Here is a 24,542-nt window from a genome sequence, read left to right as displayed (position 1 = left end):
TGTGTGTGTGTGTGTGTGTGTGTGTGTATATATATATATATATATATGTGTGTGTGTGTGTAAAGACCTCAAACACTAGCTCTATTCTTTTTTTATTCTATCTGTTTTCTTTTTATTTATTCTATTATTTAAAAGCCCATGCTATGTACTGTATTTTGTATTTTATTGCTGTAATTAATTTATAGCATTAAGAAAACCCGTTGAATTCAGAATTTTTGTTATTATAACCTAAAGATGCTATTTGAAAGTTTGAAACAGAAAATAGTGGTTTTCACCTTGCCACATTTTTACTCAAATGAATCAAAATGGAGATATGGCGTTTTGGAACCAAACTATTCTGTAATTTTTTATTATTATTATTATTATTATTTTTTAGCTCAAAGTTGGTACACTCTTGCTGAAAAGAAACGACAGTTCTGAATGGATGTATTTAGATGAAGCTTTTATAGATCAGATGTTGCTAGCAAGCTAACATGCTTGGAAGTGCTTCTAGCTAGCTGGTTAGCTGCATCTTTTCATCCTTTGGGTTCATGTAGTTGTTATCGGAGTCCTTTTCTGATTAAGCAGCTAATACAGCGCATCACACGGAGAAATAAAGATGAATTATTCGGATTACGATTCGGATGGTTATTCTTCAAATGAAGATGAAGACTACGTCCCTTCTGGTAAGAGATTTTAGCACGAAGTTTAGCATGATTGTGTATGAGCAACAGCCGTTGTAGCTACTGTAAGCGAAATCGTACGTTAAGTTACTTGTGCTCTGTATATGCCCAGTTTTGGCATTATATATATATATATATATATATATATATATATATATATATATATATATATATATATATATATATATATATGATATTCGAATACAAAAAGTATCATAGCTATATTATCCCAGTATTTTCGACAATGAATATATGGTATTTACTATTTGAATATAAAAGGTGTTTTATACGATCAGATCCAAGCAATAATTAATATGTTAACTTCTGTGAAATAGGTTTATTTGGCTCTGAGAGTGATGGCGATTATTTAATCAATTACTGATATAATTCACCAAGAGCCCTGCTGGTCTTTTTTGGTCCTGTATGTCTTGCACATGAACACCATATCTTTCATGGTCTTTAACTTAGACAATAAATTGATTTACATCATGAACTATATTAGGGCTCTTTAGTGGGTGGAACTGGTACAGAGAGGAAGAATTGTAGGACTAGAAGAGAGGACATTCAGCCATTAACCAATCACTTTTCATAACTAAAATATGAGATTCTCATTAGTAGAGGACTTAAGGTCAAAGAATTAGAAAACCTGCCACTACACATTTTACCGCTTCTAAGAATTTTAAAATGTATAGTTTACTTTTAAGTTATTGGAAGTATCAACAGGCAAGTTTAGTAGTATTTAGAGTTTCTTCTCTTCAGCCAACAGTGATTCAGCGACTCGTAGAGAACATTAGGCACAAATGCATCATAATTTGGTTTGTCCATTGCGGTGTTCATTTTGACTTAATGTCATATATTTCATCCATTCACATTAGTTTCATTTTTTCTTGAATTTATCAGATGATAACCTGAGCGAGGACGACATGAATGAATGTGTAAAGGAGGATGCACTGGAAGGGGAGGATCACAACGCACAGCAGTCCGAGCAAGTAAAGAAGATGAAGAAATCTAAAGCAAACATCCCCATGAGGTATCATACTACATTTGAAACCAATGTAAAATTGATTGTAAGGGGAAATGTTTCTCACTTTCTCCATATTTAAAAAGGAAAAGGAAAAAAGGAGGACTCAAACTAGAAGAAAATGATCAAGGTGGTTTAGCAGACCAACAGAAAGGTGAAGATAAGCCAGAAGAGGATAATTTCAGTCACATGCAGTCACAAGAGGACATTGAAGAGAAACATAAGAAGAAAGCAGATGATCTTTGGGCTAGTTTTTTGAGTGATGTTGGCCCTCAACCAAAAGCAGCACCTCCAAGTGTGGACTCCCAGCAGGTAACCATCAACTCAAGAAAATGAAGTAAGAAAATTTATGGTTTTCAATTTTCATGTACTCCCATTCATTTTCTGTGTTGGCTCCATTTGGGCTGATGTGAAACATTTTGGGGTGGCTTTGTGTTTTTGGTTCAGTGTCTTGGTAGTCATGATACTACAGTCAGAAGGGCAAGGCATTACATAATTTAAATTCATAAAATGAAATGTCATTTCAATTTTATGTGTTCTGTGCTTGTGTTTTATTTAAATCTCTTAGACTAATGTTTATGTTTTTGTTTGTATCTCTTATAGTTCACATCTACGACTGGTACAGATAAGACCAGTAAACCCTCGACAGCATCTCCGCAGCAGGAGGACAAACCAAAAGAATCCTCCAAAATCACAATTACCAAGGTGTTTGATTTTGCAGGAGAAGAGGTTCGGTAAGTGGAACGGTCTTGTGAAACTGTATTACTTTCATATGGCCACCAGATGGCAGCACGTGTTCATTAGAGTGAGAGCTGAACATCTAAACAATGCATCAGAAAAACGGTAGTTTGTTCAAATAGGAAGTTTATTAAATAAGTACATGTTATTAATGAAGTAAAAAAAACATTAAGAAATATTTGGGCCATTTCAGTGAAGGCTGTCATTTTAATAATTTAATTATGACGCTGTATTCCCATCTTAGATTGTATAGCGTATTATTGCTGCTTTTCAATAATTCATTCCAATTCATACTCCAAACATATTTGGAGACTTTTGATTCTTACAATTTAACTGCATAAATGACAAAAAAAATGTATCTAGTGCCATCTGCAAATAAATGAAGCCAGTTGTAGGTTCACTAATATTGTATTGTATTGTATATGAAAATCTGGAATACTGAGAAAATCTGGAAAAAAATCTAAATACTGAGAAAATCACCTTTGAAGTTGTCCATATGAATTCTTAGCAATGTATATTACTAATCAAATATTAAGTCTTGATATAGTTACGGTAGGAAATTTACAAAATATCTTCATGGAACATGATCTTTACTTAATATCCTAATGATTTTTGGAATTAAAGAAAAATCTATAATTCTGACCCATACAAAGTTTTTTTTTTGGCTATTGCTAAAAATATACTCCAGCAACTTAAGACTGATTTTGTGTTCCAGGGTCACATATATACTCTCTCTCTCTCTTTTTCTATATTTTTCTCTCTCTCTCTTTATATATATACCAGTTTTGTTTTTGAAGAATTTAAAATGCATAGTGAGTATTTTGAGCATTATATCTTATGCTGTGGTCCGCAGGGTCACCAAAGAGGTGGACGCAGACTCACGAGAGGCCAAGAGTTTTCTGAAGAAGGAGGATAAAGTCCTAAAGGAGAAAGAAGAGTCCTCTGTGCCACAGCCATCCGTATCGCTCTCCTCTGGTTTCAGGTACCACCCCGGTGCATCCCTTTAGTCCTGCGTTTGTTGTTCTGATCCTTCTCAGTATATGCAAAATTACAGTTTACAACCATTGTGTCAGTTAATTAATGAAACAAAGTGGTTTTTAATGGTTGTGTTTTGTGTTTCACTGACGCAGAAGTGAATAACTCATTAGCGCCTAGACCATAATTAATTCTTTGTTATTGATGTTGTTATATTACAGTAATTAGATGTGATCTCCTTCAGTGTGGTTGGAGCTGGTAAATGGATGGAGACGTCTGTGTGTGTTTGCCGTGCATGGCTAGAGGGAATGTCAGACGTGTCATTGATCTCTGACAGCTATGATTGCGAGTCTTTGATCCTCTGTAATTCCATATCTGCCTGTAGGGGAAAGCAGCGATGAAACACAAATATGTTTGAGCCGCAGTGTGCACAGATGTGTGCATACAGGTTGCATTTCCTCTAAAGTTCTACTAAACCAGTCAGAAATGGCCACTGTAGTCCAGACCACTTCACCACTCCTCACATAGGGTTATTTTGGACAGACACTCTCGTCTGTCCTCTGAGACTGTGAATGTTTGCTGAACAGGAAGTCATATTTTTCCTTGCACAGGATATAGAGTATGGGGCGTTGGCTTGCGGAGCAGGAAAGCAGCTTGAACCCCACCTCTCTCATCCCTTTATCATCCGAATAACTATCACTTAATGTCCACGCTAAAAATACTCAATATTCACTCGGCCTCTGCTAAACTGTCCGTGTCTGTTTTTGATTCTATGGCTTATAAGTGCTTGCATATCATTGATCAGTCAGTGTGACTTTAAATCAGGCCTCTTCAAATTCCAATGGCTGTTTAGCTCCAACACAGCAGGGTTTCCGCTTAAACTAGGCACTGCAGGAGCCTAAACACAAAGGGTACCTTTCTCCAGTATTCACTCGCTTCTCCTTCTCTTCCTTTAAGCCTGTTTTGTGTGATTTGAGGTTAGAGGGCTTGAGTCAGCACTGTGGTGCTCTTTCTCACATACAGGCACAGTGGCTCTCTGTTTCTTTACTTAACAGTGTCATACTACGCCTCAATGCAGAACTGTTGATGATGGTAATACATACGCTTCTTCCTTCTTCTGCATTTAGTTTCCTGCCCTTTCCTTACGCACAGATCTTACTTTTTTAGCTTTGGTTGGCATAATTAAAAATGAAAGAAAGTGACATTGACGTGACGTGCAGCCAAGTATGATGTACCAAACTTGGAATTTGTGCTCTGCATTTAACCCATCCAAGAGCACACACACAGCAGTGAGTAGTGAACAAACACACACCCGGAGCAGTGGAAAAAAGGGTTACCTTCATTATGTAAAATGGTAACCCTTTACAGTAAAGATTAACATTTAAAGTATTAGTTATCACAAAGCACAAAGCATTTATTATTCTAGGTTAAAATTACTTGAAAGAAAATTTTATTTTGGAAAAATAACATTCTATTTCAATAATTGCTGACATCAAGTCATTTACGCACGATGTTGGTTTGGACAATCAAGACTTGCACACAAATTTTGACTATCAGTAGAAAATTCCCCAAAGTGTAATACTTCTACTCCTGTGAGAAACTGTTTTATTCTGTTAAATACTTTTGAAAAGTTAAACATCTTATTTGGTTTTAATTTTGAATAACTAAACCTGGATCTCGCCATGAACATAGCCATAGAAGCTGACATGGCATTCAAAAATGAAAGAAAAAAATATTCTAGGTTACCTTTAATTTCTATGCTTTGTTTATAAACATGATAAATATTATACATTTTACATATTGTTAAGAGATAAAAATATATTATTATACACCACCATTCTAAATCCAAAACAAAAACGATCAAATGTGAAAGGAGAGACTTTTACATTTAGTGTTACAACTTCCTGAAAAAATCCTGAAAAAAAATATGTCACATTAAAACAAAAATATTAGGCAGCACATCTGTGTTCAACATTGATAATAATAAGAAATGTTTCTTGAGCATAGAATAATTTGTAAAACACCATGTGACACTGAAGACTGGAGTAATGGGTGCTGAAAATTCAGCTTTGCATTCACAGGAATAAATTACATTTAGATGTAGTAGAATAGAAAACAGTTATTTAACATTGTAACAGTATTTTATTCTTTTGATCAAATAAATGCAGCCTTGGTGAGACTTCTTTAAAAAACATTTAAAAAATCGTAACCAGCTTCAAACGTTTGAACAATAGCATGTGTAGATCTAATATCTAGATATATCTAATATCTACGGTAGTGTGTATAGTTAATGTGCTAATTACTGTCGATTAATTGATTACTATTGTAAAGTGTTTCCAAAAAAAAAACTAGAACTAACTGAAACTGACAACTATTTTGATTATCAGTTAATGTTGATTAACCGATTAGATTGATTCTTGTTTGATCAATCGGATAAAAATGCCAAATTTAACGCTCAGTATTTTATTAAAAACTTTTTTATATACGATGGGCTTCATTGATAAAACATTAAAGAACAAATTTTAGTGTGAATCGTTTGTAGAGCCATTCTTGCGTAAATTGAAATTTGATGGAATTAGAACAAATCGTTCTGTTTTTTTTTCGTGAATAAACCCAGTGGTTGCCAAAAAAATATGAAAATGTTATAAGAACGCAGAGCCAGTGATTTTGTCAGCAATTCACATTATTGAAATGATGCTAAACAGATCTTCAGTCTTTTTCTCCCTCCACACACACTGACTCACCTCATCCCTCCATCTGTTGATTCTTCCCAGCAGCCCACTGGTGTGTGAACAGGGATCAAAATGAACTCTCACCAAGTGCCAAAATGCAAGTAAAAATTGGATTTGGCTAGTAAATGGAATGCATTTCATTACCAGTTGGCTAGTAACTTTATTAGGAACTGCAACATTGCTAGGTTTAATTGAACTGTAAAATGTTAGTCTAACCTGTTTTGCTTAGTGAAATATGTACTGTTATAGTTTATTTAGGAGACCTAGACTTTTTTGTTTTATTGTAATGACAGTAAATGGCAAAAAATATTGAGTAGATTTTCATGGTTGGTAAGAAATATTCAAGACCACCTGTGCATTTTCTTTGGCAGGTGAAGTGGCAAAAGTGGGCAGTGTGTAAGTTTGGATGAACGTGTGAATATTAACCTTTAGGGCATGCCAGATATGGACACCACAAACTGATTTAACCTCACTGCTAGTGGTCCAAGTGTGGAGTAGCGTTGTGTAATTCTGTGTTGTCTAAGTGCTATCGATCACAGAACCAGCCTGATTTACTGATGCTTGTTCTGAGCTCCAGTGATTGCTTGATTGATTGTCTAGTGTCTCTGTGGTCTTATCACAGAACTTGACTGATGCTCCATGTGAGCGTCCAAAAGCACACAAACAAATCTGTACTTTAAGGACAATGGATGCTTCATCAAAGCTTACGTATTCACTAGGGCTGCTCTCGACTAAAGATTTTTATGGTTGACTAGTAGTTGTTCATTTTAAGCATTAGTCGACTAATCACACGTTTATTTTTTATATTTATGTATTTATTTTTTATTTTTGCTAATGAGCCTTTAATTGCCTACATTGCCGAATAAACGCTCAAAAGCACACATGAAGCTTGCCACAGCACACTGGCAGTAGTAGTGATGATGTATGTGTCAGGAAAAAACAGTAAGATTAAGATGCATTAAGTGTTTTCGGCTTAAGAGATGAATTCAGAGACACTGACTCATCATCTCCACATTGGATGCATCTGAATGCTAATTTCGTATGGATTAGATTCCTGTTTTTTTTCTTTATTTTACAAAAGTGCAATGTTTTGTTGTTATAGTGAGTGCACATAAATAAATGTAGAGGGTTTACAGATTCGAAAAATGTATTACTCTTATCTGTATGACAAAAATTACGGAGTATTTTAAGAGCAAGTGACAGATACTTGAACAGCGCACATTTTCTAGGTTGACATTAGATTGAGCGGCCATGTAAAGTTGCTACTACTTATATATTTCAGATGATAAGCAATATTTGAGGTAGATAAATTATAGGCGAGTGTTTGGATGTAATGTTACAGTATTACCACAAAATCCAGCCATAAACGATTTGTCTTGTCAAGGAATGCATAACCTCACCACTTCCTGTAGAATCTTTTTTTTTTTTTTTGTAACTAACAAAATTTGGGTCGACCAAGCCTCTTCTCGTTGACTAAAGGTTAATCGACTATTTGGGGTCAGCCCTAGTATTTACATACCTTTATAAGTCTGGAATTAAACAACGCCATGCTAGTTTCTTCTGGCCAGAGGAGAACTGGCCCCCAAACTGAGCTTGGTTTCTCCCAAGGTTTTTTCTCCATTTCTGTCACTGATGGAGTTTTGGTTCTTTGCCACTGTCACCTTTGGCTTGCTTAGTTTGGGACGGTTGACTTTTTGCACAGACACCATTGAAAGAGAACTGAACTGGATGATGACATCACTGACACATCTTCTTGCATCACTGACAAACTATGTCCCTGTTTGACTCTGTAAAACTGCTTTGACACAAGCAGTATTGTATAAAGCACTACACAAATAAAGGTGATAAGTGCACGCACTCACAGGAAGTTCTCAAAGAGTTGCAGAGAACTCTGCCCTCTGTCTTCCTGTTTCTGTTCCACTTGGCTTCCCGTCAGCTTGCTGTATGTGAATGAGTAACACAACATAAAGAGGTTCTGGGAAACCTTTGTGTACGTCCACTTAAACTAATGATTTCCACATGCGCCAGTCACAGCTCTGGTTTTCTAATTATAGAGCCTCATCTCTAGGACCCTAAAAACGGTCTTGCTCTCCATTTATTACAGGACAGTCACAAACCTTGTACTTCGTCGGGACAAGCCATGTGTAGTTCAACAGTTTTGGTCATATGTATGTGTATATAGATATATATATATATATATATTTAAGGTTGACACAAACAAAGAAAGAAACATTGTTGTTTAAGAAGTAATATTAGTAGTTGTGTGTTGTGGTTTGGTTAGTCCTTTCTAGTTCTCAATTTTCTCACGCTCAGGGCAATATTCTAAGTATTAGTGAATAATTTCTTCCATGCTGATGAGTAAAACTAAGCTGTTCTGCAGTAGTCCATACAGCAGGGACTTTAAGCAATGTTATCCCTGCCATCATAAAGTCAATACGTCATGTGTTCTTGGGCTGTGTTTAGAAACAGCCTTTCTCAAAGGCACAATAGTCATGACTGATGCTGTCTTTATGGGGCTTGAATCAAGAACCAGTTCCATTTTAGAACTGGTTCCAAGTTTTCATGAATCGTAAATTCAATAAGACATGCATTTCAATTTCACATATCGATTCATGTGTGTGCATTTTAATGCGATTTTTATACCATTCAAGTACTAGAAGATGCTAAAGACAAATATATATTTTCTGCCTTTTTATTTTCGAAAGAATCATATTTGGGGGTCCTATGCATCAAATAGTTTGAAAACCCTGCTTTAACCAACTGAGCTAATGATTCTCTCAGTGTGGAGTTCAAACTAACAATCTTTCTGTTACCAGCTCAGATTATTAACCACTTTAACAAACCATTTATAATGAGGTAAAAGTGAGCAGAGGGAAGCTTGTTCTGGGTCTAAATGGGGAAGGCTTCAGGATTTCATTAGCAGACCTGAAATGACCTGTTACCTGTCTCCTCACAGCTGGATGCCTTGTCCTCACACTTTAATGAATGCATGTTAACTGAAGTGAAGGTTCGATATCACGCCCCCTAACCACTGGACACATCAGAGTGCCGCTGCTTTGTGTTCCGTCTCCCAGCTAATGCTTCTGGCAAAACCAGGCCACTCTTCACTCCCCTGGCATCTAAAAATGTGCCGTGGCCCAAAAGAGATCAGGCCACACAGTTTCTTGTATGTCAGTGTGTGTGCTCCTGCCAAAACAGATACAGATCCCCCAAGTGGCTCCCTGTTCAACAACAGATCACAGAAAGGCATCGTCTCAGGAGGTGGTAAATATGTGGCAACAAACTGCGGTTGCATCTGACAGTACTGTATCGACACAGAGATTCAGGTGATGTATATTTAATATATCTTTTTAATATTTGCTGCAACACTCCTAAAAATTGTTCTTTATTGGCATCTATGCTTACACGAAGAACCTTTAAAATGGTTCTTCTGTGAAACTGCTGTGAAAACCCCCTTGTGGAAACTTTTTTATTAGTGAAGGGTTTCAACGGTTGTGATGACCTACAATCAAGCTTCAGCTCTGAATGTAGAATCGCACATGAAATATTAAGTGTGCTTACTTCAATATCCAAAGTAGCGCTTAATATTTCTTGGAGGAATTCACCACAGACACTTTGAAAATATCAAATCAGCTCTTGCCGTTTAGACACTTTGCCACCTTCCAGTTTCTCTGCGGTTCCTGACAGCTCCATCAGCCTCTATTCAGCCTGTCAATGAGACACAACTAGACTACTTCAGTCCTCGTCAGGCCTCATCTTCAAACACCAGGGTTTGAGACGGCTCCTGCTTGTGCCAGGAAGTGTATTTCCATACTCACTGAAGTGCAGCTGTGGAACTTCAATAGTCTAAACGTTGAGGGGGAAAGTTGGTTGATGCTTTCCACTGCAAAATTGTGGGAACAGATGGGGAGCGTCAGTTTGGGGTCCACTCAAGACCCCTTCCACATTTTACTGCCCCTGCCGGTTTCCCTTGAAGCACAAAACCCTTTCAGGAAGGAAATTAGCTTTGTTTGACACAAAATGGCTGGAAGTGATTATAGTAACTCGCTCTTATCAGTTCTGCAGATATAATGAGACCGTAATTAGCTAAGGAAAGCTTTATGGATTTGTGCAACTACCAATCTGGACTTTTCATAAAAGTATGGTAATATGTGAGTGGAATGAGGATCGAAGCAGTACAGTACGTGAGTGAGAAAAGAAATGCAGAGCAAGGAGCAGGCATTGGCTCTGAAGATGGGAAATGTACTGACACCTTGGAACTGGGACACTTGTAATGTGAACAAAGTGTGACAGCCTTGTGTTCACGGGGCAGAAACAGACAAATGACAGCTACACGCACATACAGCACTCTCAATGCTGATTTAATAAGAAATTATTGGTGTTTTCAGTAGATTTACTGTTGCTCACAGATTGCTCACAGCCTATTAACGGACAAATTATAAGTTATGCAATAGATTTTAAACTTTATTTGTTGATGTGAAAACATACGTGTATTAGAATGATTGGGAAAGATCACGTTACATTTAAACAGCCTTCTGTCTGTACTGCCTTCATTCACATGCTTGTTTTCATCACTTTTGCTTTCATTCTCTGCACTGACTCCTTAGATAAACTGAACATCCAATAGGAGCTCTCATTCTCGCCGACAGCCTCGACGTCACCAATGCCAATTCAACAAGTTGATTCGGGCAAACTGCCAAAGATGTGAGCCCTCCGGGTGGAACACACCAAAAGAACTAGCGCAACCGTCACTCGCGGCCGGCCCAATGATGGCAAATGGCCGATGGTTTTTTTTTGCATTATACACATACTGTTTTTAAACAAATACACACCTCAACTGTAATTGTATTATGTGGATTGTGGGTAATATTGGGACCATTGCTCACAGCAGGAGGATTAAATTCTTGACAGTAATTGTCTTGAAATGTATAGTTAAATGTGGCGAATTTGTTACAACTGGTGCTCTGATGTAGTACCAGCTGTGCTTAATGGAATTAGAGAGACAACTTCTCTGAGACTGTTTTAGCTTTCTGTTAGCAGTTCTGGCAACCCTGACCCTGTAACCCTGTCTCAAAATTCAACATTGATGTACTGCCACTGGGAATATTAAAGCTAAAATGATTATGAAACAAATCGTGATAACATTACTAGTCAGCCTCACTAACTGGCTTGGTACACCAGACAATTGGTCGGCTTGGTCTTAATGATTAGCATGTTCCATGACAGCACCATCTGGCTGCAAAAGCGATTAAAAATGAAAGTGTATTGTTACAGAATAATGCTATAAAAATAATGCAAATACACTGATGTTCTAATGTCCGGGGTCAGTAAGACTTTTTTATACTTTAATTCAGCAAGGACATAATAATTGAATCAAAAGTAACAGTGAAGACATTTATAATTTTACAAAAGATTTATTATTTTTAAAATAATCAGGAAAAAAATTTACACAAAAATGTTAAGCAGCACAACCATTTTAAAAATTCTTCAGCACCAAATCAGCATTTTTGATTGTTTTCTAAAGGATCATGTGATACTGAAGACAGGAATACATTTTTTAAAAATATGTAAAAATAGAAAAAAATATATTTTAATTTGTAGTGATCCTTCTCATTTTTTTTTTACTGTATTTTGATCAAATAAATGTAGCTTGGTTAACTAAGGGACTTAAAAAAAAACTGTCACTCATGAGCAAAGATGGCTGATTTCAGATCATGTAATTCTGGGAATCCTTGCACCAGTTATCACTGATGAATGGGAATTTTAACACATCTCCAGGTATTTTAGACATTTTTGTTCCTTGTGGAAGTTTTTGTCAGTAACTGTCAGTTTTTGTCTGTAATCTAACTATACATATTATACTATAAATAGTTGACTATACATATGTATAACCTAAGACAGACTATACAAGTACTTATAATAACTGTACATGATATTGGGCAAAAGAGGTATTTAAGGTTAAGAAGCAAGTAGTGCAATATGATTTGGAGTAAACGTTATATCTTATTAAGTCCTTGTAACATGGAGTGTTTATAAGAAAGTGTCTGGTGCATATAGAGAGAAAGGAGTGTGTTTCTACAGGTGGTTTGTCCAGCCCACTCACCTGTGCCTTCTTGGAGAGTGATGTAGTGTTGGTGGTCCAGGTGAGGTCTTCTGTTACGTGCACCTCCAGGAATTTAATGTTGCTGACTCTCTCCACAGTCGAGCTGTCGATGGTCAGTGAGGGGTGGTTAGCAGAGTTTCTCCTGAAGTGCATCACAACCTCCTTTGCCTTACTCACATTGAGGGACAGGTTGTTTTTGCACCACACCATTCAACCAGTTGTGCCACTTCCTTTCTGTAGGGTGTTTCATCATTGTTGCTGATGAGACCTACCACAGTTGTGTCATCAGCAAATTTGATGATGTGGTTGGAGCTAAACTTGGCAGTGCAGTCGTGGGTCAGCAACGTGAAGAGCAGCGGGCTGAGCACACAGCCCTGTGGGGCACCTGTGCTCAGTCTGGTAGTGGTGGAGGTGCTGTGGCCTGCACAGACTGACAGGTCTTCTGGTTAGAATGTCCAGGATCCAATTACAGAGGGAGGTATTTATTAACTTCTTTAATCTGTTGAAATATGCACACATCGTATTGCGTGTGAATGCTGTGTGATTTGATGTGTATTGTGTAACCCAGCTGTCTCTCTTTCTGGCTGTTCTTCCAGCTTCTGTCTGTCAGACAGAATGTGGCTCAATTATGCTGCGATGGGGTCCTATGGAGAATGTGTGAGCTGGGTTTATAGCTGTGGTTCCCAGGCCCACGCCTGTACATTCTCGTGCTAGTCTGCAACTAGGCCAGTGTCAGCGCTTCAGGTGGCAAAAGATTTATTAGATCAATCCGAGCAAGCTACTGAGATAATGGAGTGAAGCATTCTGGATTAGTTGGCGTCCGTCTCCCATGATGCCTTGTTGTGCCTTCTCTTATGATGTCACAAAGGCTGTAATTACTCAGAGAGGAGATGGAAAGACTTGTCAACCAACTGCGGGTCGATGCAGAGTTTATGAGCCGCTCTGTGAACTTGCGATGACATAAACCGATATAATGAGGTGGGGAAATCTACTTCCTGTCTTGAAAGGAGTCAGAATAGGATGTTCCAGGCTTTTCCTCCCCCTACACAGAGTCCTGGGACACGTTGACTCTGTTTGTGCTTTTAAACAAGACTTCAGTCATGGGAGAATTCTGACTGCAAATAAACAACTGAATTCACAGACTGCACTATGGGTGATGAGGCAGGATACAGTCACCTTGGCTATGCCTTTAGCATTCTGCTCCAGACTTGTGTACTGTGGTCTGGCTCCCAGCCCAATGTTCCCTGCTCACATCGACACTGCCGCATAGCACACAGGATTAACTATCAGTTGAGCCCTGATTGTATATTGATTCCCTGTCAGGATGGGTTTAAGCAGTGTTCCTTTTAGGGGTGGGTGATATGACCAAAATCTTATATCACGATATTAATAATTTTATTTCACGATAAAGATATATATCACACTATACTTGTTTTTTGCTTTAAATAAGGTTTTTATGATGTCAGCATTTTTAATACCATAGAATTTCATAATTCTAGTCACCAGTGTCAATATCACAAAAAACAAATACTAGCCTAAATTAAAAAAAAAAAAAATCTCAAGTTCACTGCAGACAAGTAAACAGTCAGTGATTAAATAAGAATAAGAAACTAAATACAAGCAATAGGACATAAAAACAACAGTAGACCAAGTATATGCTACATACATTGTATAAAGTTATCATATGTATAAAACCCCTGCATATTCTTCACTGTGAAAATTATATATATATTTCCTATTGATTAAAGTTACAAAAGTGATTTAGTCAAGAGTAGTGCGAGATTTTCTCTCTTTTGTTGTTTGATTAACATGAATGACAGAGAGCAGGAATATTAGAATGCTATCACTTTAAGAGCTACCCAGATCCAGTATACTGTTGCACGTGTTCTCTTTCGCTGCTAATTGCGTTTCAACGGCTTAAAATCACTTGTTTTTAAACCGCAATGCTTAAAAACGCATGCAAACAATACTTTTTCATGACTGCGTAGCACAGCAACGTCATGTGAATGTGTAACCATGATAGATATGATATGCTGCATTCACACCATGTCGTAATTACTGTAATTTTGAAATGACAACACGTGACATTCTACTTGGAGCTGTTCACACCCTTGGACTCAAAACTATTGCACTATCAATTCCTAAACATAGTGTCTGATAAATATGAGGTGGCCAAGTGGTAACTAATATTAACTAGTAGGACTTATTTTAAAGTGTCACCATGATTTTCAGGTTTTTGACCCAATTGTCTCTTCACACTTGAAGTAGAAATATTAGCTAATCAGAAGAAACAGAACATTTGATCTATAATATTTAGATACATGTAACATAATTTTTTACCAATGAGATTCCATTGTGCACAGGGCTGCTGCTTTGAGACAGTTTTGAAAGAGTTATTCTTCATATGAAAATCTTTGTGGTCGTTTTCCATGTGACTTTAATAAGGTTTCAGTCGTGCAGCAGTCAGGTGAGCTTTCCTCATATGAAATGTGTTTGTGGATGCAGCTGTAATGGAGGGAATATAATTATAGTATTGATTAGACCATTATTGATTTTTACTTTTTGCTGCCTTTTTTGCATATCAACAATATTTTTGTCTGTGTTGTTTGGCCAGACTGTTACTATCAAGGGAACAGCACTGCAATAAAACAGCTGGCACAAAGATGTATGTAATCATGGGCTTCATTATTTGACGTTTCGGTTTGCTGGAGTGCATGAATATATATGTGCAGTTCTAAGTCGTCCATATAACAATCCAATATTAAATATATATATATATATATATATATATATTCACACACATACACACACACACACATATATATATATATATATATTATTTATATATATATATATATATATATATATATATATATATATATATATATATATATTTATATATATATATATTTATATATATATATATATATATATATATATATATATATATATAAAATTGGAAAAATAGAACAGAATATAATAAACAAGTACAGAGCCAATGAAGTGCAGTTAGCATCTAACGAAGTGCAAATAGCTATAGTGTATAGTAAGTGTAACTAAATATATATGTGTGTATATACATTTATAGTATATTACAATTTTTACTTACTTATGGATGAATATGACCAGATATTTTAAGGCAATAGTCAAAGAATGTGGAAAATATTATTAATAAACAGAGTAGTTTACCTTCAGTGTCTTCTCTTACCTTCAGTAGTGTACCTTCAGATGTTAAAACATTCTTCGTTTCCATTTTGCATTTTTCACCATCCTGCTTTCTTCCTTGAATAATGTTGACAGTTCTTGCACAGATGGCAGATGCATTTTGTCAGACCTTTAGACATTAGTCATGTTTGACTGTTTGTGGGTCGCCTCATTCCTCTGTGCACGTGCACACTGTGTGTTGAACACACAAGTCCTGCTAAATCGATTCGATTACAGTGAGGAAACTGTGACTTGCAGTTCATTAAGAAACTAATGAAATCTTTTTACCCTGCAGTGAAGTAATACAAGTTCATAGCATTCATTTTAATTGAGCTAGAAGCAAGACTGAGACAGAGCGTTAACAGATTTATATAAAAAAGATTAAATGATGTGATGCAGTTTTGTTCTCTTTGTTCTCTCTTAAACCGATATCGCAATACCTTCCTACCCAAATCGTTTTGTTTATTTAGATTTTATATTCATTTCATATTCTGAAATCAATTGTACCATCTTCCACGTACACACAATTTTCCTTCTCGTTCCTCATGGCAGACTTTGTCCTATGACTCGCCTGAGCGTGAAACCATGTGTCCTTGGACACCCCAGCACCTCCTAATGCACCCCAAGGTCCTATTGCCTCCCCCCATTCCCCCTGCAGACCCCCAGCCCACTCACTCCCCCTGGCACTCACATGCAAGAGGGAGGGCCGCTGGTCTGGACTCTTCAGCTCTTTCATTCCACAGATCGTTTAACATTTCATTACTGCAGCCAAGCGCAACCTGTCAAGATGACTTTAGTAATGTTCAAAACACATCTTTGTTTCTGGCTACATGTTGCGAGAAACATGTTATCGTCAGCATCGGATTGCCTCTCCTTCCACTTTGGATCATCATTTAATTTTTTTATAAATAATTCAAATCATAATACTTTTGTAATAAGAAATAAGAAATATAGTTTGAATGACAGAAATGATGTGAGAAGTGAAAAAAAAAATAATAGTAATGGTAATTATAGTAATCATATTTATACTGTAGGTGGTGTAATGATTTTTATACTGTACAAACTGTATTTTCTGTCGCCTAAACCTACCACTCAGAGAAAATTTTCTGCATTTTTACAATCTCAAAAAAATAATTCTGTATGATTTATAAGCTTCTGAACCCAGTTTAGGTCCTCATGGTGACACAAGTCCCCATGAGTTGGTGTGTATTCAGGTTTAAGTCCCACCAGGGTAGAAAAACATGTATATCTACACACACACACTTGCATTTGTGGTTTACGGCAAATCCTCATAGGCGTAATGGTTTTTATACTGTACAAACTGTATTTTCTATCCTCATAAACCATGTTTATGTTGTAGTACCCATGTCATTATACACACTGGTGTCCTCATAAACCATTTATACCAGCACACACACACACACACACACACACACACACACACACACACACACACACACACACACACACACACACACACACACACACACACACACACACTTATTTTATGTGCATGTTTTTAGCCCCTCTCAGTTTAGAACAGCATTCGAAATTCCTGATCCAAAATATGTTTTATGATCTTCTTTCCTCTAGTGTGAAGAGGCCAGCAGGCATGGGGAGCATCCTGAATCGCATTGGAGCCAAAAAGCAGAAGATGAGCACTTTGGAGAAGTCCAAGATGGACTGGAATGCCTTTAAAACAGAAGAGGGCATTACAGATGAGCTGGCAATCCATAATCGAGGCAAAGAAGGGTATGTTTAAGCATTATTAATGACCCAGACAAACACATCACACTCGCTTCTGAGATTTTCATCATAGCTGAATAAATATCATTACGTGTCGTAAGTGCTTAAAGTCACAGTGTGCTGGTGTACTGTATTTCAGTGCAATTTTTATAATACATTACAATTCATTAATTATGCACTGAAGTTAACTGGACAGTAAAATGAATGTATTTGGGTTAAAAACCATATGCCGCGCATGCATTTGAATAACATTCTGACCTTCGCAGTTGCTCTTAGCACTAGGGATGAGCATTTCTAGATATTTTGTAGTGCGTACAAAAAGTTAGTTGATTCTGTTCTGGCTAAATTATGAGTCATTCCTTACTGTTTCTCTGTCGAAAGATCTGTGCTGTTTTTTGTTGGATTTTCTGCATAAGTACATGTGTAGGAGAGATGTGGGTGTTAAATATGTGGCCTCACAATGCAGGTGACTGCTCGCCTCACTTCTGATTGGTTGATTGGGGATGAACTACATGAAAAAATATACAATAGAATTTAAATGAGTCCACTTGTGAAAGTTTTTAATTCACTTTTTTAATGTAAAACTTTTTTATTATGTCATAGCAATAGGTGAAAAGTTGAATAGAAAAGAATAGAATAGACAAAAACTTTTTTTATTGACTCAGTATTTTGTCACATCATATTAATTCATTTTAGTCAGTTCATATTAAATTTGTATCTTTTTTATTATAATTTTTTTTTTAGTTGATTCATTTGGGTGAGCTAATAAACCCACCAGTAAAGTGTTTCCGGTTTACTGGTGTACATTTAGTGTTCATTCACCGACATTATTGATTCTGATTAAGTTATTGAAACAGCTTTGTTTTAATTTTTTTATATTTTAGATTTTTCTTGAATTATTGTAAGTGCACTGCTAACTTCTTGCTGTATATTTCTTTTTGTATGTTTGTTTTAATTAAAATGATTTAATTTTCGTCATGATGCACACTCTCTGTGTCATCTTCACAATTGTTAATGAAATAAAAAATTTTTTAGATTAACTTTGCCCTTAAGATCGTTTTCAGTAAATCAGCAGAATGAATGGAGTGGGAGCTAAGCCAATAGCACTTCATTTAAACCTGCTTATCTTGGCCTTGATGGCTACCTTGAGGAGAAAGAGGTGAAGAATAAGACTCAAAAGCTGATGATGTAAAGCTGTACCAAAAAAGCTTATGTTAACCAGGGTCACAAGGTTAACGTAATGTTTGCAGGAAGTGAATGAAATATTGCAGTATTGACTTCTCGCTTTTATTAGAGAAGTTTCATCAAGGTTCTCCTTTGAGCTGGAATTGAAACAGGGTGTAGCTTAGTGGGATTTAAAACCGGAGAAATATTATGAAGTAAACTGTTTAATAGGTATTTTATGATTCTGCACTATTTCCTGGTCACTAATCAAATAGATACATTTGTGACAATCATATGACACTTTGTATAGAAAGTCAGAAGTTTACTCTTTGAATCATCTCAACATCATGTTTTACACAAATCTGTGGAGTTCATGCAGCTCAAGATCTGCTGCCATTAATGCAAAAGGATGACGAGCCACACACTACCACATTTTGAAATTCATGTAAACTTTTCAGTTCAACATTTGCAATGGATAAAGCTATCTTTTAAATGAGAAAAATACAAATTAGAAGCTTTGTCACAAGTGGACTCTTTTGAACGCCTTTTAGTATATTTTTGGCTGATTCCTAATTGACCAATCAGAAGTGTGCAGGACATTCCTGCTCACATCTCTTCTATACGAGAAAATATGCAACACATGAACGGGCCTCCATTTCATTCCATCAAAGTAATAAATAAAAGATGCAAGAGTAAAGTCATATTATAAATGCAGGATTAGAAATGCTGTTCTTTCCCTCCTTTCCCTAATAAATGGGGATGGGGATTCTGAAAGAGGTTTTCATTTGAGTAATATCTGATCCAAGAGATATACCCCTTTATCGATTCCATCATCATACCTCATTCATCTCAAATGTATAATTAATACCTAAAAGTCAACAGTGAAAAGGTTTATGCCTGCTGTAATGGAGACTAAGTACATATAGAGATGCTAGAGAGTGAACCATACACTGTACAGATGGTTTCTTTACATAGCAAGCTAGTTTTTGCTTGTCCCCATCGTTTCTACCACAAACCTAAATTCATGGTCTTTTCTGGCAAATTACAACATTAAGATACAAATGATTATGTTTAAGGGATTCAGAACCGACTGTAGTTTCTAGTAATCTACAGATCAGTTTAAAGACTTCAAAAGGCTCTGAAATTAAACAAGGCCATAATTGAGATCAACACACACAATGTCTGTCTTTCCACTCCATGATCATGATTAGATTTCATTCATGGTGAGTATAGGAGGAAGTGAAATCTTTAGGCGGAACATTTGTTGGGTTTGTTTTGGGAGCTGAGTAATTGTGAGGTCTCTTGGGTTTCGTGCCACAGCAATATATATTTAGCAATATATTATATAATATATGTATAATCAATATATTATTCAATGTATTCAAATATATAATATATTAGAAAATAAAAAGGGAAAATAATATATTACAATATATTACAATATATTTTAAGAAATATATTGGTAAATATATTTTCCTTTCATAACGGTCATGTTGTTCAAACCTTATTGATAGACTTCTTATTTATTATTTTATTTTATTATTATTATTAGTATTATTTTTTTTTTTAATATCTTTTAGTTTTTTTCTCCATTTATACAATGATAGTCACCTGATGGGACCCTACTGACTTTTATTATATGGACAAAAACAGAAAACTAAAAAAACGAAGAATGCCAGACAGGTTTGCAATAAGTGATTAAATGATGACAGAATTGACATTTTTGGGTAAGCTTTCCATTTAAATCTCACTGCACCCTAAGCACTGATGCTGTGGCTTTCCTAAAAGGGCCTGATGCTCCTCATTTTTAATATATGGATGAAAAGAACTGTGTTGGTTCTCTATCAGACAGTTGTAGGGAGTGGAACTGTTACTAAATTAAAAACCTGGCCTGGGGGTTTAAAAAAAAACAGCAAAAATGATGGTCTGCCACTGATTCCATATTTCTGTTCCTCTGAGAGGGATGTGGTTTAAGAGGAGGATCGCTGAAGGGTGTGGAGGACGCACAGACCAGAGAAAAGCATAGTGCACAGGCCACTAGGCAAAACTGTATGCCCACAGGACTGTAAAGGCTGTTTTCAGTGTGAGACTGATGGTTGAAGGTCTTATAATATTTTAGGAAAATGTAGGATGACAAATACACCCAGATCTGTCAGAGCTAACGCAGCTGGTAAACCCTGGGCCTCAAATCTCTGGAGGCAAAGGGTTGGTTGGGAATCAGAGCTTCCAGAGAATCAAGGGATTGAGACACAGGTTAGAGTGACCCTTTGATGGGATGTAGGGGGAACAGAGCAGACCTCTGACAGATTGTGCTCTTCAAACACTGCAGGCAGGAAGCACAATGTTTGATTCAACATTACTCAAAAGTATCTAGTTAAATTGGTAAACAAAACATTTAAATAGCTTTTAAATGGTTCATATCATGAAAAATAAGCTGTTCCTTAATTTAAAAGTAATTTAGTGCAGTATTGAATTATTAAAACATTTCATTAAAAATGGGGCAGCACCCAACAGCAAACCTTTAGCCCATGTGTAAGTGCAGCAAATTGTAGTGCAATTGTAATGGTCAGATATGAGGGGAAAATGGTCACAAACTAATTTATGACTGTTATGATGCAAAAAATAGGGGATATCGAAAAAGAAAATATGTAGAGAGGGGTCTTTAATCCATCGGTTGTTTTTCTCTGCTTTAAGATTTCAGCATTGCACTCATTATGTTCTTTCACAACTTGATGAAGAAGCATCACCTTCAACTCAACCTTGCCAAGACAGTACTGCTTGGGGTTCCAGCAAACCCTTCGTTTCATCACAATTTCACTATCCAGTTAGGCACATCAACCATAACTCCTTCAAAAATAGCCAGAAACCTTGGAGTTATGGTTGATGATCAGCTGACTTTCTCAGACCACACTGCTAAAACTGTCCGATCCTGCAGATTTACTTTATTCAACATCAATAAGATCAGACCCTTTCTTTTGGAAAATGCTGCACAACTCCTTGTTCAAGCTCTTGTTCTGTCCAGGCTGGACTATTGCAATGCTTTCTTGGCAGGTCTTCCAGCCAGTTCTATCAAACCTTTACAATTAATTCAGAACGCGGCAGCCAGATTAATTTTTAATGAGCCAAAAAGAATACACGTCACACCTCTGTTTATCCATTTGCACTGGCTACCAATAGCTGCTCGTATAAAATTCAAGGCATTGATGTTTGCCTACAAAACCACCACTGGCTCTAGCCTGGTAATACCAAACTCTGCTGCTTCGCTTTGCTACGTAGACAGAATCTGGAAGGGAATAATTGACAAGCATTTACTTTCTTGTGGGAGGGGGGGTGCTTGTCTGAAATTTAAAATCATTGGTTACCCGTAAGCCAATTAGATAACATTTGGTTATGATGTGTGTTATGTGCCAGCTCAGCTGCCTCGAACTTCCGAAAACAAAACCATCGAGCGAGTTTCGCTGCCTCTTTAACCTGATCCTCCGTGAGAGCAACCAAGGGGGACAATTATTTCCTTGCTGGACTTTTCCCTTGCCAGTTTCTTCTCTGACGATCGGTAACAGTTGATAAATTAAACTTTTCCCAAAACCGGTCGGGAGTAGGGCCACAACTTCACCTCCATTCAAAATGTGAAACAAACACTCTTCTTGTTCGGACTTCAGTTGGCAAATGCCAGGAATATTCTTCACAACAGAGCGAATAGCATCCCGTGTCTGCATGTCCGCTGTCGTTTTCGATTTCCCTAACCTAAACTACAATCTTAAATTCGGTGCTTAGCACGGCTCTCAGCCCACCCTCTGTTCGTTGATTGGCCGGCTGTTTTGGAGTCGGTGGGAAACTGGGAGATGGTTTGCTATCTCAGACTGAGTACAGAAGCATGAAGTCTGATATAGGCAGGCTACACTGGCTCTGCACTCCTTTACCTAAAATAATTACTTCAGACTTATGTGCCCGCTAGAAGCTTGCGTTCTGCAAGTGAACGTTGCTTGATGGTGCCATCCCAAAGAAGCACAGTTACTTTTACGGACTTTTAAATACAATAAAAATTGATAAAAGCGTCTGCTAAATCACTAAATGACAATATGTGGTGGCAGATGAATGAACTGTAAAGCTACAGTGTTTGGATTTATTCAAACTTTACTAAAAGCGAAATAAAAATAAATTACAGCTGAATAGAAATATCTAAATAAAACTAATAAGTGACAAAGGGTAAAAATTTAATAAAAAAAAATAAATAATAAAACATGCATGGAATCATCCACAACAAGAGCAATTAAAATTCTATAATTTCATGCCAACTGTAAAATAAAACCATGATATGACCCATTTAAACTTAGATTGTTGCTTAAGCCAGATTGTGTTTGTGAGTATGTGGGTATTTGTGTGATTTTTCACAGAGATCCCATTAGGACTTCAAACAAGACACAGGCAGTCAGTTTTTGCTCTCTGTTTTCTTTTCATCATTGGCAGGGGCGTGATGTGACATCTAATAAAATGTTCGGTCTCTGCTTTGTAGCCTCACATGACTGCGTAGCAGCTGCTTCCAGGGTTTTCCTAGTGTGCACAGTACTCTTCATTTAGACCACACATAAAGCTTTGTGAAGGAGATGCCCTACACATTGCATTTTATGCAATATAAATATTTAACCTGTGTGAGTTTCTTTCCTCTGTGAAACTCAAGAGAATAGTGACTTTCAATAGGTTTGGAGCGACATGAGGGCGAGTAAATGTTTCAAAACCTGAACTGAGCATGTCAAAATGTGGAATTCTGTGGTCCTTCACAAATATGAACCACTTGTGACCGGTAATAGCATTGGGAAACCAGCATGCCTAAAAAAAGAAACAAATGTGTGTTTGAAATCACTTTACCACCTAAGTGCTGACATTTACCAACACCCCACTGTCCCAACCCCACTTCATTCCAGGACACAATGGGAAACAGCAACAAAAGCACTGAAAGAATGCTTTAGAAAAGCATCACTGGAGATGCAGTGTATAACGGTTGCAAAAAGATGAATTTCAGTGTATGTAGTCATTGAACTCACACAGACACAAGGAACAGAGAAAGACCCAGACCCAGTTTTTTGTGTCACTATCATTCTTGCCAAGGGCTTGTTTACAAGTGCTTTATTTCATCCACCATTATCTCAGTGTCCTCTCTTGTCTCTGCTCTCTGTGTCTGTAGGTACGTGGAGCGAACGAACTTCCTAGAGCGGGTGGACCAGCGGCAGTTTGAGTTGGAGAAGAGTGTGCGTCTGAGCAACATGAAACGGTGACAAGAGGAGAGAGCAGACATATTCACTGATCAAAACACAGACTGTCCCATATTCACACACACCCTGCATACACTCTCTGTTTTCCTTGTCACATAGATCCCTGACCTGTAGCTCCCCAAAACAAAAACTGGACTGCCTTCACAATCTAATGTACAGCTGCCATATTGTCTTTTCCTTCCTCCGCTCTTACTTTGTCCAATATTGCATGTCCACTTTTATCAGGGCTTTTTTAACATGAAAGAGGAACAGCTCAAGATGTTTTTCTTCTCTAGGATTTCTTCTTGCACAGGCTTGAATCCTTCCCCTTTTCAAAACTATAATAATCTGTGAGATTGTTTTCGGACAATGAAAGTTATGTAGTTGCAGACTTTATCATCTTGAAAAAATGTGAGTGCTGCTTGACTGTATAAAAGGTGTTTTGAATGGTTTTTTTAGTGCATTGCTAAGCTGTTGAGGGGGCGTTATGTGTGATCGCTCAACCCCAAAAGTGCATGCCATAATCTTTATGATATTTTCATCTCTGTGTTATTATTATTTTTTTTTTCATTCGTTGTCTATTAGATTTTTCACTCATTTCAGCATCCTCTAGCTAAAATGGTAAGCCATATAGCATAGAAAAGTAATAGCACACTTCTCTTGCACGATTTGAGGCTATACCACAAATGGGACAAGTTAAATTGATGCATCACTCTTTTTTGTTTGAAAGAAATTAATACTTTTATTCAGCAAGGATGCATTAAATTAATCAAAAGCTGCATTAAAAACATATATAATCTGACAAAAGATTTTTTTTTGTATCTCTTTATTCATCAATGTATGGAAAAAATTCAGCTTTACCATCACAGGAATAAATTACATTAGAATAGAAAATGGTTATTTCAAATAATTTTGTGTGCATTTTTTAATCAAATATATGCAACCTTG

At 36.8% G+C, this 24,542-nt stretch overlaps 1 protein-coding gene across 1 annotated transcript; it reads left to right on the top strand.

Moving 5' to 3' along the window:
• Nucleotides 1-583: 583 nt before the first annotated feature.
• Nucleotides 584-23,879, top strand: LOC132156106 (craniofacial development protein 1-like). The gene is made up of 7 exons (XM_059564966.1): nucleotides 584-665; nucleotides 1,563-1,692; nucleotides 1,770-1,995; nucleotides 2,287-2,417; nucleotides 3,275-3,403; nucleotides 17,029-17,187; nucleotides 23,528-23,879. The coding sequence occupies exons 1-7, from the start codon at nucleotides 599-601 to the stop codon at nucleotides 23,616-23,618; spliced, it is 933 nt and encodes a 310-aa protein (XP_059420949.1). The 5' UTR covers nucleotides 584-598; the 3' UTR covers nucleotides 23,619-23,879.
• Nucleotides 23,880-24,542: the final 663 nt, after the last annotated feature.

Source organism: Carassius carassius, chromosome 13 (assembly GCF_963082965.1).
Source record: "Carassius carassius chromosome 13, fCarCar2.1, whole genome shotgun sequence".
Lineage (NCBI taxonomy): Eukaryota > Metazoa > Chordata > Actinopteri > Cypriniformes > Cyprinidae > Carassius > Carassius carassius.
This window is presented reverse-complemented; position numbering and strand designations above follow the sequence as displayed.

Excerpts from the sequence above, each read along its gene's own strand:
- LOC132156106 (XM_059564966.1), top strand. The coding sequence starts at position 599 with ATGAATTATTCGGATTACGATTCGGATGGTTATTCTTCAAATGAAGAT. Across the intron at positions 666-1,562 it reads TGAAGACTACGTCCCTTCTG|ATGATAACCTGAGCGAGGAC; the intron begins GTAAGAGATTTT and ends TGAATTTATCAG. Across the intron at positions 2,418-3,274 it reads TTTGCAGGAGAAGAGGTTCG|GGTCACCAAAGAGGTGGACG; the intron begins GTAAGTGGAACG and ends TGTGGTCCGCAG.